Below are 17,968 nucleotides of genomic sequence, written 5' to 3' on the forward strand. Positions count from 1 at the left end.
TCCTCATCCTCGGTAGCTATATCCCCATTTGTTGTGGGCTGCACTCCACTCCCCCAGAAGATACGTTCATCACCCGTGAATGTGATCTTATTTGGAAACTGGGTCTTTGGAGATGCAGTCAAGTTGGATCATACTGGATGAGGTCATACTGGATCACAGTGGATCCATAGACAAGAAGAGAGAAATCTGTATAAGAAGAGGGAACTTTGTCCTACACAGTTGGTGGGAATGTAAACTGGTACAGCCACTATGGAAAACAGTATAGAGGTTCCCTAAAAAACTAAAACCAACCTCGATAGCATATTGAAAAGCAGAGACATTACTTTGCCAACAAAGATCCGTCTAGTCAAGGCTATGGTTTTTCCTGTGGTCATGTATGGATGTGAGAGCTGGACTGTGAAGAAGGCTGAGCGCCGAAGAATTGATGCTTTTGAACTGTGGTGTTGGAGAAGACTCTTGAGAGTCCCTTGGACTACAAGGAGATCCAAGCAATCCATTCTGAAGGAGATCAGCCCTGGGATTTCTTTGGAAGGAATGATGCTAAAGCTGAAACTCCAGTACTTTGGCCACCTCATGGGAAGAGTTGACTCACTGGAAAAGACTCTGATGCTGGGAGGGATTGGGGGCAGGAAGAGAAGGGGGCAACAGAGGATGAGATGGCTGGATGGCATCACTGACTCGATGGACATGAGTCTGAGTGAACTCCAGGAGTTGGTGATGGACAGGGAGGCCTGGCGTGCTGCGATTCGTGGGGTCGCAAAGAGTCGGACACAACTGAGTGACTGAACTGAACTGAACTGAAAAAACTAAAAATAGAGCTATCATATGACCCTGCATCCCCACTCCTGGGCATATATCTGGAGAAAAACATGATCATAAAGGAGGTATGCACCCCAATGTTCATTGAAGCACTGTTTACAACACCCAAGACATGGAAGCAACCTAAATATCCATTGACAGGGGAATGGATAAAGAAGATGTGGTACACATATACAATGGAATATTATTCAGCTGTTAAAAAGAATGAAATAATGCCATTCATTTGCAGCAACACGAATGGACCTAGAGATTGTCATACTGAGTGAAGTCAGACAGAGGAGAAATATCGTATGACATCCCTTATATGCTGAGAAGGCAATGGCACCCCACTCCAGTACTCTTGCCTGGAAAATACCATGGATGGAGGAGCCTGTTAAGCTGCAATCCATGGGGTCGCTAAGAGTTGGATACAACTGAGAGACTTCACTTTCACTTTTCACTTTCATGCATTGGAGAAGGAAATGGCAACCCACTCTAGTGTTCTTGTCTGGAGAATCCCAGGGACGGGGGAGCCTGGTGGGCTGCCACCTATGGGGTCACACAGAGTCGGACATGACTGAAGTGACTTAGCATAGCATAGCAACCCTTATATGAGGAATCTAGAAAGAAATGATACAAATGAACATACTTACAAAATAGAAAGAGACACAGACTTCGAAAATGAACTTATGGTTGCCAGGGGAGAACAGCTGGGGAAGGGATAGTTAGGGAGTTTGGGATGGACCTGTACCCACTGCTATATTTAAAATGGATAACCAACAAGGACCTACTGTATAGCATGGGGAACTCTGCTCCACGTTATGTGGCAGCCTGAATGGGAGGGGAGTCGGGGGGAGAATGGATGCACGTATCTGTGTGGCTGAGTCCCTTCTCTGTACACCTGAAACTATCACAATGAGGTGAATCAATTATATACCCCAGTACAAAATGAAAAATATGAAAAAGAAAGGGAATTTTGCACACAGAACAGATGGTAGAGAATGTCTAATGCCTAATGAAGGAGGCAGAGAGGGTAGTGATACACATACAGCAAGGAACATCAAACGGTGAGTGAGCATCAGATTCTCCCTCTGAGTCTAGAGACAGAATCAACCTCGCCAACATCCTGATCTTGGACACCTGGCTTCCTGAACTGGGGGACAATAAAAGTCGGCACTGTCCCTCAGCAGTGCCCTAAGTGTTAGCTCAGACAGCACATGTCTGTTGTGTGAAGCCGTCCAGTTTGCAGTGCGTGGTTACAGCAGCTCTAGGCAGTGGTTATGCCCTCTAACACACAGTGGTGTGTTTCTCCTTCCTTGGTTTGGGATCGGCCACCCCCTCTCACTTGATAGCAAGATGCAGTTACAAATCGACCACAGAACAATATAGAGAACATACAGCAAGGAAACAGCAGCTTCTAAACCAGTGCAAGAGGAAAATATTACACGGCATATCAATTCAGTTCGGTTCAGTCACTCAGCTCAGTCATGTCCTACTCTTTGCGACCCCATGGAGTGCAGCATGGAAGGAAGGAAAGGACTCGGTGCTTCACTAGAACAGAATACAGTTTTTGATGAAGGAAGCTGTCCTTTTTAAAATTTTATTTATTTATTTATTTATTTTGGAGGTGTTTGGTCTTCACTGTCACTCTCAGGCTCTCTTTAGTTTTGGTGAGTGAGAGCTCAGCTTCTTTTAGGAGTTCCGGCTTCTCATTGCAGTGGTATTTTTTTTTTTTTTCTTCCTGTGGAGCATAGGGTTCTATAGTTGTGGCAGCTGGGTGAATTGCTCCATGGCATGTGGAATCTTCCCGGACCAGGGATTGAACCCATATCCCCTGCATTGGCAGGTGGACTCCTAACCTTTGGACCACCAGGGAAGTCCAAGACAGGCATTCTTTAAGAGTAACACTGCCTGCTGAAACCCTCACATCATCAAGGAAGAAAGTCTTCACATACAGTTATTTGCAGTGACGAATAATCGTACTTTCTGCGCGCATAAGATTTTCTATCTTCAAAACATTTTCAAAACATTAACTAATCCTTACCACAGCATTAGTGAAATGGAAATGAGGGAAAATTTAAAGCATGCAAAATTTAATTACTAATGCTAACATTTGACACCCTGCTTATTTAACTTATATGCAGAGTACATCATGAGAAACGCTGGGCTGGAAGAAACACAAGCTGGAATCAAGATCGCCAGGAGAAATATCAATAACCTCAGATATGCAGATGCCACCACCCTTATGGCAGAAAGTGAAGAGGAACTAAAAAGCCTCTTGATGAAAGTAAAAGTGGAGAGTGAAAAAGTTGGCTTAAAGCTCAACATTCAGAAAACAAAGATCATGGCATCTGGTCCCATCACTTCATGGGAAATAGATGGGGAAACAGTGGAAACAGTGTCACACTTTATTTTTGGGGGGCTCCAAAATCACTGCAGATAGTGACTGCAGCCATGAAATTAAAAGACGCTTACTCCTTGGAAGGAAAGTTATGACCAACCTAGAGAGCATATTCAAAAGCAAAGACATTACTTTGTCAACAAAGGTCCATTAGTCAAGGCTATGGTTTTTCCAGTGGTCATGTATGAATGTGAGGACTGTGAAGAAAGCTGAGTGCCGAAGAATCGATGCTTTTGAACTGTGGTATTGGAGAAGACTCTTGAGAGTCCCTTGGATAACAAGGAGATCCAAGCAGTCCATTTTGAAGGAGATCAGCCCTGGGATTTCTTTGAAAGGAATGATGTTAAAGCTGAAACTCCAGTACTTTAACCACCCCATGTGAAGAGTTGACTCACTGGAAAAGACTCTGATGCTGGGAGGGATGGGGGGCAGGAGGAGAAGGGGACGACAGAGGATGAGATGGCTGGATGGCATCACCAACTCGATGGACGTGAGTCTGAGTGAACTCCAGGAGTTGGTGATGGACAGGGAGGCCTGGCATTCTGCGATTCATGGGATCGCAAAGAGTCGGACATGACTAAGCGACTGAAATGAACTGAACTGAACATTTGGCACGAAACTAACACTCCTCTTGGCTGGGCGGTAAACACATCCCATGCCATCTCCTCTCCCTTTGGAAAAACGAGCAGGAAACTTGAAAGTGAACAAAAAGGTGAAAGTGAAAGCCACTCAGTCTTGTCTGACTTTTTGTGACCCCATGGACTATATAGTCCATTGAATTCTCCAGGCCAGAATACAGGAGTGGGTAGATTTTCCCTTCTCCAGGGGATCTTCCCAACAAAGAGATTGAACCCAGGTCTCCCGCATTGCAGGTGGATTTTTAACCAGCTGCGCCACAAGGGAAGTCCAAGAATACTGGAGTGGGTATTCTCCAGGAGATCTTCCAAACCTAGGAATTGAACCGGGGTCTCCTGCATTGTAGGCAGGTTCTTTACCAACTGAGCTATGAACTTAGTTCTGTAATACATCAGGATGGAGGTGCAGCTCTTCCTGAGAAACATCAAGGGATGGGGAGGTGGATTCGTGCATCAAAGAGAGGGGTAGGTTCTGAGTTCCCTCAGGACCCTGGAATCCAGGATTCTGAGATCCTTCCTAAGAGGATAAGAAATAGGTGGGCTGGTTTTGAACAAAGATGTGGCGAATCCTATTAGGCCTCAGACAAAGCTCAGCCAATGATGGCCAGTCCAGGAAAAAAAAAAAAAAGGGAAAAGAAAAAGAAAAATTGTTGGTGACCTCTCGCCGTACTAGGACACTTGATACTTCGGTGAGGATTAAAAAGATGTTTATTTTAGATGCGGATCATTTTGAACACCTTTATTGAATTTGTCACAGTATTGCTTCTGTTTTATGTTTTGATTTTTTGGCCACAAGGCAAGTGGGATCGCAGTTCCCTGACCAGGAACATGAACCCACACTCCCTGCATTGCAAGGTGAACTCTTAACCACTAGACCACCAGGGAAGTCCCTTTGGTAAGGATTTTATCACCATCATGTGGCTGGGGGTGGGGATGAAGAGAAAACGTGGCTGTGAACAAATTGGGTCCAAAAAGAGAGGCAACGTGGTGTGCTTCTAGAACCTGGAAGCTTGGGATTCTCCAGAGGGATCAGCGGGGTCACATGCACTCAGTCCGGAGGGGGAGATAGGCCCATCCCCTCTGGGGCACACAGACTGCTTCATGCCGAGGGGCCACGTGGCCCCTGCATCCCACAGGGCCTGCCACCTGCTGTTGGGCCTGCCCCAGCCAAGGGAGGGATAACATGTTTCCCCATTTCTTCAATTAGGCTTCTGTGTAGCGAGTTTTGTTTTTTCTCCAAAGAGTACAGTACGGAAGTGGGGAAATTAAAGGGTAACTTTACAGAGGAGAACCTGGCAAACACCACTTCCCATCAGCCAATTGAGGTCTACATAAATAGTCATCAATCATGTGGATAGCATATACCCTTGATATGGTATGGTAAAAATAGCAGGGTACCTCTGTGGTCTTCCTCCCCAGACCCATAACCCCAGTCAAATCACGAGAGAAAACAGCAAAACATCCTGATAGAGGTGCATTCCATGACATACCTGACTAGTACTCTTTAAAATGGTCAAGACCCTCATGAATGAGGGAAGTCTGTGAAGATGTCCTGGCCCGGAGGAGCCTAGAAACCATGACAAGGACATGTTATGTGAGATCCTGGAACGCAAAAAGGACATTAGGTGAATACTGAGGACATCGGAATGAACTACGGACTTTAGTTAATAATGAGGAATCAATATTGGTTCATTCACTGCTGCAAGTGCACCGTCTTCATGTTGAAGATGTTAATAATCTGGGAAACGGTGTGCAGGTGTGGGGGAGGGGGATGTGTTGGGGTGGGGGGATGGGAGCTCTCTATGCTATCTGCTCAATGTCTCTGTGAATCTAAAACCATCCCCCAAATCAAGTTTATCAATCCAAGCTAAATCTCAATCAATAAATGAATGGATAAAGAAGATGTGGTACACATATACAACAGAATATTCCCGAGTCATCAAAAGGAACAAAACTGGGTCATTTATAGAGACATGGATGGACCTACAGTCTGCTATACATAGTGAAGTAAGTCAGAAAGAGAAAAACAAATATATTGTGCATTAATGCATATACATAGAATCTAGAAAAATGGTACAGATGAATCTATTTGCAGGGCAGGAATAGAGACACAGATGTGGAGAATGGGCATGAGCACACGGAGGAAAAAGGGGAGGTGGCAACAAATTGGGAGATTAGGATTGACATATACACATGATCTTGTGTAAAATAGCTAGTGGGAGCCCAGCTCATGCTCTCTGATGACCTAGAGGGGTGTGATGGGGTGGAAGGGAGATTCAAGAGGTAAGGGATATACGTGTACATATAGCCAATTCATTTCATTGTACAGCAGAAACTAAGGCAACGTTGTAAAGTAATTATCCTCCAATTAAAAAAAAATAGATAAATGGAGGGCAGGCTCTATATTATTCTCCACAGGGCCTGTACCAATTTATAGGAAGGTGTGGAGGGCTCCAGATGAGACTCCCCCTCAGAAGACTGACACAGTCCTGCAGAGAAGAAATTTTTCACCTTAAGCCTCTCCTCTGTCTCGAACACTGAGCAGAGATGAACGATCTCCATGGAAGTCCTTTTGACTCCATGCTCCACCTCCTTTAACCAGAAACTCTTCCAAGGTCATTTTTCCCCTTCCGCTTTTCATGGTTGCAAGAAGGAGGCATTATATGAAGGGACAAGCCACCCTTGAAGGTTTAGACAGCTCCTTTTTCATCAAGGAGTGTCCAGCATTGCTCAGAGCTTCAGTAGAGGAGACAGATTAAGAGCAAGGGGTCCTGAGCTGGATCGCCGGGGTTCCTATCACTGCTCCTCCAATAGCCATGGGACCATGCGAATGGCTTAGCCTCATGGATCTCAGTCTCCTTGTCTGTAAAATGGGGACAACAATAGGATCTCTTCCATGCAGCCATTGTCAGAACTGCATAAGCTAGCATACCTAAAGCAGTTAAACCAGAGTCCGGCTTGCAGTGAGCATTAGTTGCTGTCATGTCTGACTCTTTGCAACCCCATGGACTGTAGCCCACCAGGCTCCTCTGTCCATGGAATTCTTCAGGCGAGGATACTGGAGTGGCATTAGGCTCCTGAAAAATGTAACTTTTTCTTCAGGCTGACACTCCTCCTCTGGAAAGCTTTGAGCACTTTGGAGGATCAGACACTAAGGTTTGGATTAAAAACTTGCTACAGACAGGAATCAAACATCTATCTGGCAAGTTTCTGTTTTCTATTTCCAAGCACAGGGCCCCCACCCTAGAAATCTAATAATACCTTCTGAAGGAGGTATCTAGAGATACATGCCAAAATGTAAAATTGTTTTGAATTGGCAGTTTTTTTTTTTTCAGTGCACAAAAATTAATTCTTGCCTCTATGGTTTTTCCAGTGGTCATGTATGGATGTGATAGTTGGACTGTGAAGAAAGCTGAGCACCGAAGAATTGATGCTTTTGAACTGTGGTGTTGGAGAAGACTCTTGAGAGTCCCTTGGACTGCAAGGAGATCCAAGCAGTCCATTCTGAAGGAGATCAGCCCTGGGATTTCTTTGGAAGGAATGACGCTAAAGCTGAAACTCCAGTACTTTGGCCACCTCATGGGAAGAGTTGACTCACTGGAAGACTCTGATGCTGGGAGGGATTGGGGGCAGGAGGAGAAGGGGATGGCAAAGGATGAGATGGCTGGATGGCATCACTGACTCGATGGATGTGAGTCTGAGTGAACTCTGGGAATTGATGATGGACGAGGAGGCCTGGCGTGCTGCAATTCATGGGGTTGCAGAGAGTCGGACACAACTGAGCAACTGAACTACAGGGAACTATTCTCATAGCAAGACGGTGGGAGCAACCTAAATGTCCGTTAATAAAGAAAGGGGTAAATTGAGTAAAACCATGAAATGTTATGCAGTTCAGTTTTTACAAAGAATGACATAGATCTAAGTGGGTTGATGTAGAAGGATGCATGTTGTATACCAAAGTGAAAAATCTGTGCGGTGATATGCATATCATATCAGATGATAATATCAGATGATAATATCATAATATCAGATGATATTAATCATCTGCCTTTCTGCATAGGTATAGATTAACTATGTGGTATATATTATTGATATAAAAAAAGTCTGGAATAGTGAACACAAAACAGTGAATAGTAATAGCAAGGCATGGATTGGGCAGAGTAGAAAGCATTTAAACCTTTCATTTGATATGGTTTACATGTTTAATAATGGAGAAGGGAAAGGCAACCCAGTCCAGTATTCTTGCCTGCAGAACACCATGGATAGAGGAGCCTGGTAGACTACAGTCCACAGGGTTGCAAGTCAGACACGGCTGAAGCGACTTAGCACGTTTGCACGTGTTTAATACTGTGTGACGTCACTTTGTGTATTTAACTTTTATTGAACATGTACTACGTGCCAACCACTCTTGAAAGTGTCTGATACATACTAACATTTAAATTACATAACTTTAAGCAGTATTAACTCTATCTTACAGGTGAGAAAAACTAGGCCATGTTAACTTGTTCTGTGTGAGAAAGAATTGGAACTCAAACCCAGGCAGTCTGACTCCCGAGTACGTGATTCCGGTGGCTCTACTTTCTAGGCTCCCTTTCTGAATGTACATGATCTGATTCTTCCACCAATTTCCTGCCTCTATTCATTAGCCATTTACCTCCTACACCTGTCATTTCTTTTGATCCCACTTGCTTTGGTTCCTCGGAGAAGGCAATGGCAACCCACTCCAGTATTCTTGCCTAGAGAATCCCAGGGACAGAGGAGCCTGGTGGGCTGCCGTCTATGGGGTCCCACAGTGTCAGCACGACTGAAGTGACTTAGCAGCAGCAGCTTTGGTTCCTGACATTCTTTGTGGCCATCTTGCAGTTCACTTAAGATGGTGAGGTGGCAGTGATGAGAACTGCAAGGGACCTTTGGCCCAATTCTTGGCCAGGGGTCGCCTTGGAGAACAGTCTAGAGACTGAAATCCTTATATGCCTTTTTGCACAGGGGTGGTGGTAAGTGGAATCCTTAGAAGCAACTCCTCATCACAGTCATCCAGGCTGACTTGTGTAATTTACAGAAAAGGAGACAGGTAAGGGTACCTGGCAGAGAAGGCGATGGCACCCCACTCCAGTACTCTTGCCTGGACAATCCCATGGACAGAGGAGCCTGGTGGGCTGCAGTCCATGGGGTCACTAAGAGTCGGACACGACTGAGCGACTTCACTTTCACTTTTCACTTTCATGCATTGGAGAAGGAAATGGCAACCCACTCCAGTATTCTTGCCTGGAGAATCCCAGGTACAGGGGAGCCTGATGGGCTGCCGTCTATGGGGTCGCACAGAGTCAGACACGACTGAAGCAACTTAGCAGCAGCAGCAGCAGCAGCAGCAGCAAGGGTACCTGGGAAGCTTCCCAGGTGGTGGTAAAGAACCTGCCTGCCAGTGCTGGAGACATGAGACATGGGTTCGACCTATGGGTTGGGAAGATCCCCTGGAGGAGGGCATGGCAACCCACTCCACTATTCCTGCCTGGAGAATGCCATGGACAGAGGAGCCTGGTGGGCTACAGTCCACAGGGTTGCATACAGTGGGACATGACTTATGTGACTTAGCACGCAGGCATGCAAGGGTGCCTGGCCTCAGGTTGAACATATACCCTTTTATCTTGTATCTTTTTTCTTTTTTAGAACAGGCATTTCTGCCTGCTTCCTTGTTCCTTTGTACCCAAAGTAGCAACCCTGGGAGCCTGGGCTGTACCAAGGCCATGGTGTTTTCAGGAGTAGGATGCTATGGGAGGAGGTACAGACCTTGGCTTCCAGACTTGCAAGGAGCCTTCACTTCCCCGCTCTGCTTCTCAGAGAAGGACGAAACCAATGTGATATGGTATGCATACTTGCCAAATGGTTTATTTGCCATTTGCCAATTATAATATTGGATTTACACAATAAACTGGGGTGCAAAGAAAGTAAGGTTCCATCGCTTCCTAGGCAATGGCAGTCTGGCTGCCCTGCACAGTCTGGGCAAGGGGATGCTCCTGGCAGAGGAGACAGCCACTCAGATTTCGTGCAGTGAGTGGACCACGCATGATGGGGTGTCTGTTTTCCTGCACTACCTAGAAACACCTTGGAGAAGGGCTTCTGGGATGTTCACTCATAACGCATCTCGTTTAAAATTCAAGATTGACAGTTCCCTTGCAGAAAGTGTTCATGGGTCAGTACCAGGAAGAAAGAAACCACACAATTTCCAGGATGCTTTGTGAATGGATCCAGAAACTGCTACACAAATAGACACAAGGTGGGGCCTAGGCAGGTAGTAACCATTTCTCATTATGACGTTTTCAACACATGTGTTATATACTGTCACTTCAATTTGGAAGTTTATTTTTTTTTCCATTGATTTTTATACATCCAGAATATCACAAATAACCAAGTTTTTTTTTTGCACATTCATTTACCCATAACAGAAAATGAAATTCTTAAAAAAAATTGGAACCATGCTATTAGCTCTTTACAAAAGTGAATAAAAAGTAGCTCGATTTTAAGTCTAAAATAAAGAAAGAAGCATTTTTTTTTTGTCTACAGTATTTAGCAAACATAAGAAAATGTTCTTAGAAACACACACAAAAAATTGGAAAAAAATTATTACAGGTATTAACAATATTTTATAATGAAAGCTTAAAATCTATTTACATACATAAATACAATTAACTTTGTTGATGCAACTCTTCTGGAAGGGGAAAAAAAAAAGCCAAATGATCAGCGTCAATACTGATCTGGCTAAAGGGAGGGGAAAACCCCAAAGAAAGAAATAGACAAAAAAAAAAATCCCAAAAGATTGTATACTGCAGGTAAACAAAAAAGCATTTTGTTCAGACGTGAAAAATATTTTCTGATATCATTGTTAAACCGAGTTTTCATGTATAAAAGACTCCAAACATGTCATCCCCCAGAAAACAAAAAACATCAAAAAACAAAAATTACCAGGACGGAATGTCCCAAGGAAACAGGTATTTCAAGAGAGAAATCGGCAATCCTAAATTGCAGGACCTTTGAGTGAAACCATTCATTTCCTTTCTAATCAGAGCATTTCTGTTTATCTGCACAGAAACCCTAGGCAGCAGAAAGTCTGTCTCTTAATTCACTGATTGTAATTTGCCCAGGAAGGCTTCTATTGCTGCACTCGGACAGCAAGTAGATCCAAAATGTTGGCAAGGTCTCTGTTCTGCTGGAAGAAACCCATACGCAGGAGAAAGGCTGACTCACTACACTACGCTCTTTTATGTAAAGGGAGGGAAAGTGCAGCTCCTCCAGTCCTGTTTGGTGTCAGGATGGGTGTGCGTGCTGTTTCCCTATATAAAGTTGGAGAACAGAGGAGGTACAAGGAGAAAGACAGAGATGTTTAGTGGGGGCAGAGAGGAAGAAAAATATAAGTATTTTTAGAGAGTTAGAAAAACAAAAAGAACAGAAGTATGTGTCAATGTTGAACTTATAAATAAGGGCATTTACAAGCAGTAGAGATGGCTTATTTAATCTTTCTTCTTCTGGACCAATGCTCCCAGATACATCGTTATTACTTTATTGGCTTAAGGGTCTACTTGATGAAAGGACCACCTTAATTTACCTGAAGGCAGAAGAATGGAATTCCTCAGGGGGCGGGGATGGGGGGAATGCTTTAAGTATGAGGCTTATCTCTAAAACAACTAAAGTTTAAGTTTTTCTTTCTGGAGAGATTAAGTACTATATATGCTGGTAATGGTCTGTGAATCTCTGAATGGCCAAACCCATGGGTCTACAAGAAAGTGACAAGCTCTCCTCACACATGGCTTTGAAAGTGAAGATTCAATGTGAGAGATTTATATGATTTCCCAAATAGGGCATTACATCGATTTTGAGTTGGAATATCTTCAGGTACCAGAACTAAACTGAAAAATATACTTTTCCTTCATTTTTTAATCAACATTTTGTCAGGTCAGATAAGGCAATGTGCTGAAAAGAACACAAGTTCAATTTGGAGTGAATGGGCTAATGGTCCTTTTCAGATATAAAAATAATTGAAATCTACTGACATTTAAGGGTAATTTTGCTGCAAAAAAATGTACACAGAATAAAACATGAAAATGATTTATGGAGGGAGAATTATGTCGAAAATGAAAATAAATAGAATATTCTGAGTTTCTCTAAGATCTGCTTTAGCTCTTTTCTAGATAAGAACTATCTGACAACACAAACTGCTTTACTCTTTAATTCTTACCAAAGTGCTACTGCATCTGTGTAAAACAAATAATCAATACATACATATATATATATATAAGAAAACTCAAAAACAAGTTGTTTTAAATAAGACCAGCTGTTTTGCTGCCTGCAGCCAAAGATCTTTCTAATTTGAATCCTTAAATTTATAAAATAAAAAATCAAACACTGTTCTGAAGTCCTGCTTTCAAATACTCTTCAGAGTTGACCTGAAATCATTTCAACTAATTTAAGAGGTACATTAAATAACCACCAGATCATTTTGAGCATACATATGTTAAAATCAGCAGTATTTATGAGTTGTACAATAACTGCCTTGTGACCAAATCCTCCAATAAAAATAGTGCCATAAAATTTACAGTGACATTGGATATGTTTGAATTGTAGCCATGGGCAGTGACATGAATCTTTTCCTGTCACGCTGATGCACCGCCAAAGTGCACACACCCTACAGGGTAGGGTCTTGGCCTGGTGAGAGCAACACAAAGCTGGGTGGGGAAGGAGCAGCATGGGATGGGTCCTGCACAGGTGGGATGGCACCCTCCCCACACGACTTCACTGAGGCAGGTGGAGGGAACTGGGCTTGTTCTGGCCTGCTTCTGGGCCCACCCTATGAAAACTGACCTGGACACCTCGGCTGTCAAAGGCATCTGGTCCCTTCCACTCCCAGCCTTGGGGGACAGCTACAAGCTTTCTTCTGCATCAACCAACAGGTATAGTATCAAAGAGGAATATCTCCTTGGAGCTAAACAAACATCTGAACTCTGGGTTCAGATGACTCCTTCCTACCCCAGAATGGAGCAATTAAGGAACCCCTAAATTCATTCATTTGGTTTCCATGTGGATACCATTCCTCCACACAGCTTACTTTGGACTCATTCTGTTACAAAGCATGTCTAACATTATTAAGAGGCCATGGAGTGAGCAAACCCCCTAGGCAGAAAATAAATCCTCTCCAGAGGTGCAATCATTGGCATCTACCCCAACCCTCTGGAACCAGATTTGAAGGGAGGGAGTCAGGTATGAGACCCTTTGTTGAGCTTAGCAGAAAATTCCATACTTCAGATCTTTGGAGTGATCCTCAGTATCTAAAAAGCCTAATAAAAACATGGCTGCATTAGCTACCAACTCATTTGATTAACATTAAAGGGAGTTTAATGTAAACAATATTTAGATAACCAAGTGATCACATTACCCATCCTTTTTTTTTTTTCCAACCTTCTTCAATGTGATACAATTAACTCTGGCTACTATCAAAAACAAAAAATGTAGTACTTGATATCTTTCTTAATATAAGCACATTTAAATAATAAAAAAGTATCAACACATTAAGTAAGTGTCTAAACATCAAGATACATAAATATCTAGGGATTCCTTGTGGGAATACAGTAGTTGAAAATGACCCAAAGCTGCAGCTGTTTCTCAAAAAAACAACTACACCAAAAGTCCAAAAGAAAAGTTAAATAAAACTTAGAGAAAAAGGAATCATATTTCTTTCATTTGTCAAAGCAAGAAAGAAGCAAAGCTCAAATATATATATATATATATAAAAATAAAAAACCACCCCAAATGCAAATACACATTTTGCAATTTATAAGGTGCTGGAAAAGAAAATTAAAAATATGAATTAGATGCCAAACAGAATGAGTTGCATCTCTGCCTGCCCCGCCCTCCCCCACAAAGAAAACCCCAAGTTCCATACTCTTTGGAATAAACAACTTGGTTAAAAAGTGAAGTCAAGGTTATAAAATCTTTCTTTTATTCACAGCATTGCTAAATCAGAAGCATTCACAGTTTCCCTCCGGGAATCTTCCTGTTTGCCTTAATGAAGTGCCCACAGGGCGGTGAACCGGACACGCTCAAGTTGCGCCAGGTTAGAAGAAAAAAAATCTGAGACGGGCCCACAGCGGCGGCGAACTGCGCGGACTTCAGAAGCGAGAGATGGCGACCGCAGGCAGTTGGCAGGTGGCAATTGGCAGGTGGCGAGCATCCCCCGCGGGGCCCGCGCGGGCTTCTCCACCACGCGACGCTGGGCCCCCGACGGGCGCTTACGGGACGACGTCCGGCCGCACGGAGCGCGCGTGCGCAGCCTCACTCAGTAGGGCCGCCACACGGCCTCCTCGAGGCGCGCGGCGGGCGCCATGTTGGTGGGGGAGTTGCTGTGGCTGCCCTCAGCCTCCACCACGTCGCTCTGGTTCGGGAGGCTGGGGTTGAGCAGCGCCGAGCCGGTGGACGCGTTGGTGCAGGGCGGCAGGATGCGTGGTGGCGAGCGCTCGCCACTCACCATGGAGAACTGGTAGGAGCCGGCCGACGCGCCGTAGTACAGGTGGTAGGATGGCGAGCTGGCCTGGAACGGGCCGCCCTGTGCCTGCGACGAGCCGGGGTAGGGCGGCGGCAGGTACGTGTGGTAGCGCGTGGCCGAGCTCATGGCTGACATGCCGATGCCGATGCCTGACGTGACGGGCGTTGGGGAGTAGGTGAAGGCGCCGGGGTAGTGCATGCGGGGGTCGGAGATGGAGGGCAGCGCAGGGAACTGGCGCGGGTCGCCGAAGGCCGTCAGGTCGGACGCAGCTGTGTGGTGGGTGAGAAACATCGTGAGATTAGGGTTCAGGGAGGCCACGCCCTTTCCCTCACCCAACCGGCGCCCAGAATTTCCCACAATGCTGCTGCCGTCCAGGGAGTGGGTATGATGAAGATGGGCATATATGAGTGAGTGAGTGAGTTGCTCAGTCGTGTCCGACTCTTTGCGACTGCATGGACTGCAGCCCTCCAGGCTCCTCCGTCCATAGAATTATTCAGGCAAGAACACCGGAGTGGGCCGCCATTTCCTTCTCCAAGGTAATATATGATCTCATGCAATGTAATAAGGTTGTAATATAATGTAATATGTAGTCATACTTGCTTAATATAAACATATTAGATATAACTGATTTAGTATAAACAAATATTGCTGTAACTCTGAGGTTGGCACACCCACCTGCCAGATTCACCTGCTACCAGTTTTTGTATGCCCACAGTCTTAAGAATGTGTTTACTTTTCTAAATGGTTGGGGGAACAAAAAAAATCAAAAGACTTTTTCCTGACTTGAAAATATGAAATTTAAATTTCAGTGTTCATAAATAAAGTTTTATTGAAAGGAGCCTCGCTTGTTCTTTTATGTATTAACTATGACTACTTTTTAAGTCACCAGTTCAGAGTGGTCATGGCAGAGACTGGAGGGCCAGACTGTAGGGCTCAGAAAGTCTGCAATATTTAGTATCTGGCCCTTTGTAGAAAAAAGTTTGCCACCTCTCTATATAATCAACATATTAATATGTCAGTATTAATGTCTTATTATAACTATATGACAAAACAATATAACACTTGAAGAACTATTAATATAATAGATGCATTAATAGATTGATATTAATAGAATATGTATAAATATATATAACCCCCAAAGAGAGCTTCCCAGGTGGTACTAGTGGTAAAGAACCTGCCTGCCAGTGCAGGAGATGTAAGAGACATGGGTTCAATCCCTGGGTTGGGAAGATCCCCTGGGGAAAGGCATGGCAATCCACTCCAGTATTCTTGCCTGGAGAATTCCATGGACAGAGGGGCCTGGCAGGGCTACAGTCTGTAGGGTCACAAAGAGTCAGACACGACTGAAGAGACTTAGCATGCACATATACATAATACGATACTGTCATAATATGTAATAACATTTTAATATGTTATACATAATATTTAGGTTGAATCCTAGAAATTTGCCATTTCTATAGGCCTGCAATAGTTAAAAATAGGCAGTTTCCTATTGAAGCTAATGCATGCCATAGTAGTGGCTGGGAGTGGATGTGCATGAACCACCAATCTCTTTCTTTTCCACATCTACCTTCAGACTGCTGCCGCTGCTGCTAAGTCGCTTCAGTCGTGTCCGACTCTGTGCGACCCCATAGACAGAAGCCCACTAGGCTCCCCCGTCCCTGGGATTCTCCAGGCAAGAACACTGGAGTGGGTTGCCATTTCCTTCTCCAATGCATGAAAGTGAAAAGTGAAAATGAAGTCGCTCAGTCCTGCCCAACTCTTAGCGACCCCATGGACTGCAGCCTACCAGGCTCCTCTGTCCATGGGATTTTCTAGGCAAGAGTACTGGAGTGGGGTGCCATTGCCTTCTTCACCTTCAGACTAGTTCTACATTTTTAGAAACAGTACAGCCTCGATTTCACATGCTTTTCTCTAATATGCATCACTTGTTTGTTAACAGGAATGGCCACAGGGCCTTGACTTACCTACTCCATTTTTATACATGTTGAAGTTCTACCAGCAATGGCAAAGCTTGGTCTATAAAACTCATTTTGTTAGGATTATGCATTTACCCTTTCACAGACGGGCTTGGCAGTCTCTCATTACATCCTTCTGCCTTTCTCTTAATCACAGGCTGCCTTTGGGAACTTTTCGGGGGTGGTGGGGTGGTGGTTTGGGTGCCAGGACAGGTTTCCTGTATCCCACAGATCAGCTTCCCAGCAGTGGCACTACTGACACTGGGGGCCAGCTCTGTGGGGTGCTGTGGGTCTGTCCTGTGCAGGCCTGTTCTGTTCGTGGCAGCATGTCTGGCAGCATCCTTGGCCGATGCCCACCAGATGTTGGTAGTGCCCTCACTCCCCCTACTGGGTCAACCAACAAGGTCCTGACCTTCCAAATGCCCTGGGGGTAGGGATGAGGCCAGGGGATGGCGGCAAAAGTGCCCTTCCGCTGAGACAACATTCCTACTGTCGATGTAGGATGGTGTCCTCGGGGAGTTTCTGTTCCTCAGAATTATTCATTAAATGACCAGGCCAAGACTGTAGTCTTTATGTCAGCAAACCCAAAAAGCAGCAACAAAACAGAGGAGAAGCAAGAACTGAATGTTTTAAAATTTGTAAGTTCTCAAATCAACATACAAAATAACTCCAGGCTCAGGATGGCATGTGGCCTGGGTCCTTTTGTGTTTAGGCCCACAGAGAAACCTGGCAGAGCCAAAAGCTCGCTCTGAAAGGAAAGCTACCAGGGTGGATTAATCTGTTTTTGGACAGCTTCAGCTGTTGATCAACTTCCTCATATTTCAAGCCTATTATTCCAGCAGGGAGAGCTAGTGTTCTCGTTCTCTCTCTCTCCCCCTCCCCCCTCCCTCCTAATGCACTCTCTAACTTTGGGGTGCCTGTGATGAGGGGATGTACTCCTCATCAGAGAGGTAATTAAAGTTTATAGAAACAACCGAAGTCTGCAGCAAATCTCTCCACTAATGAGGAAACCAGGAGTCTGACGTTCAAACAAACAGTCCTGTTAATCTTTTCAAAGCGAGTCAGACATGTGGGCAGGGACAAAGCTGTAAACTGACAGCGGCTCTAGGGCCGCCCTTCCACGGACACTCTCGCTCGTCCTGAAGCCAGGCCGCACCCCATTCCACAGGGTTTGTCCTGCCCGCTGGGGCCATCTGTGAGCAAGCCCTGTGTCACTTGTTTGTGTTCGCACAGAGAGCCGTGACATGCTTGAGAGTTAACAGGAAGCTTTACTCCATTTTTCCAGTTAGATTTCTATAGTCAGGGAGAAGCATTAGGCAAACACAATCAATTTGTTGTCATCTGATGCAATACTCCGGACACAAATAAATGACTCCACCCATGATTCCTCTTGCTTCATTTGCCCTGAGACAAAAAGGTGAATCCACTGGAAAATGAATGAAAGGTCACCCTGTTTCACGACGGTGTCTGGACATGCTCTGCCAGTCTGTTCCAACTGCTATGTGGTAACCTGGTGATGGCAGCAAGTTACCGGAATCCCGAGTGAGCCCGTGATTTGTCACAGACATAAGTAATGGAATGATGTTACAGTCTCAGCTGTCAGGGGAAAACAGTTCTTTCCCTGGTGGGCAGAATGTCTGAAAGA

General features: G+C 44.6%; 1 protein-coding gene across 2 annotated transcripts in view; it reads right to left on the reverse strand.

Moving 5' to 3' along the window:
• Positions 1-10,171: 10,171 nt before the first annotated feature.
• Positions 10,172-17,968, reverse strand: part of RUNX1 (runt related transcription factor 1) — a 274,012-nt gene continuing 266,215 nt past the window's right edge. For both annotated transcript variants that reach the window (XM_027548576.1, XM_027548573.1), the window contains one exon: positions 10,172-14,634. In XM_027548576.1, coding sequence (XP_027404377.1) covers positions 14,159-14,634 — 476 coding nt within the window. In that variant the 3' untranslated portion in view covers positions 10,172-14,158. The remainder of the gene's footprint in view (positions 14,635-17,968) is intronic.

The sequence above is a fragment of the Bos indicus x Bos taurus genome, chromosome 1 (genome assembly GCF_003369695.1).
Source record: "Bos indicus x Bos taurus breed Angus x Brahman F1 hybrid chromosome 1, Bos_hybrid_MaternalHap_v2.0, whole genome shotgun sequence".
In the NCBI taxonomy this organism is placed as follows: domain Eukaryota; kingdom Metazoa; phylum Chordata; class Mammalia; order Artiodactyla; family Bovidae; genus Bos; species Bos indicus x Bos taurus.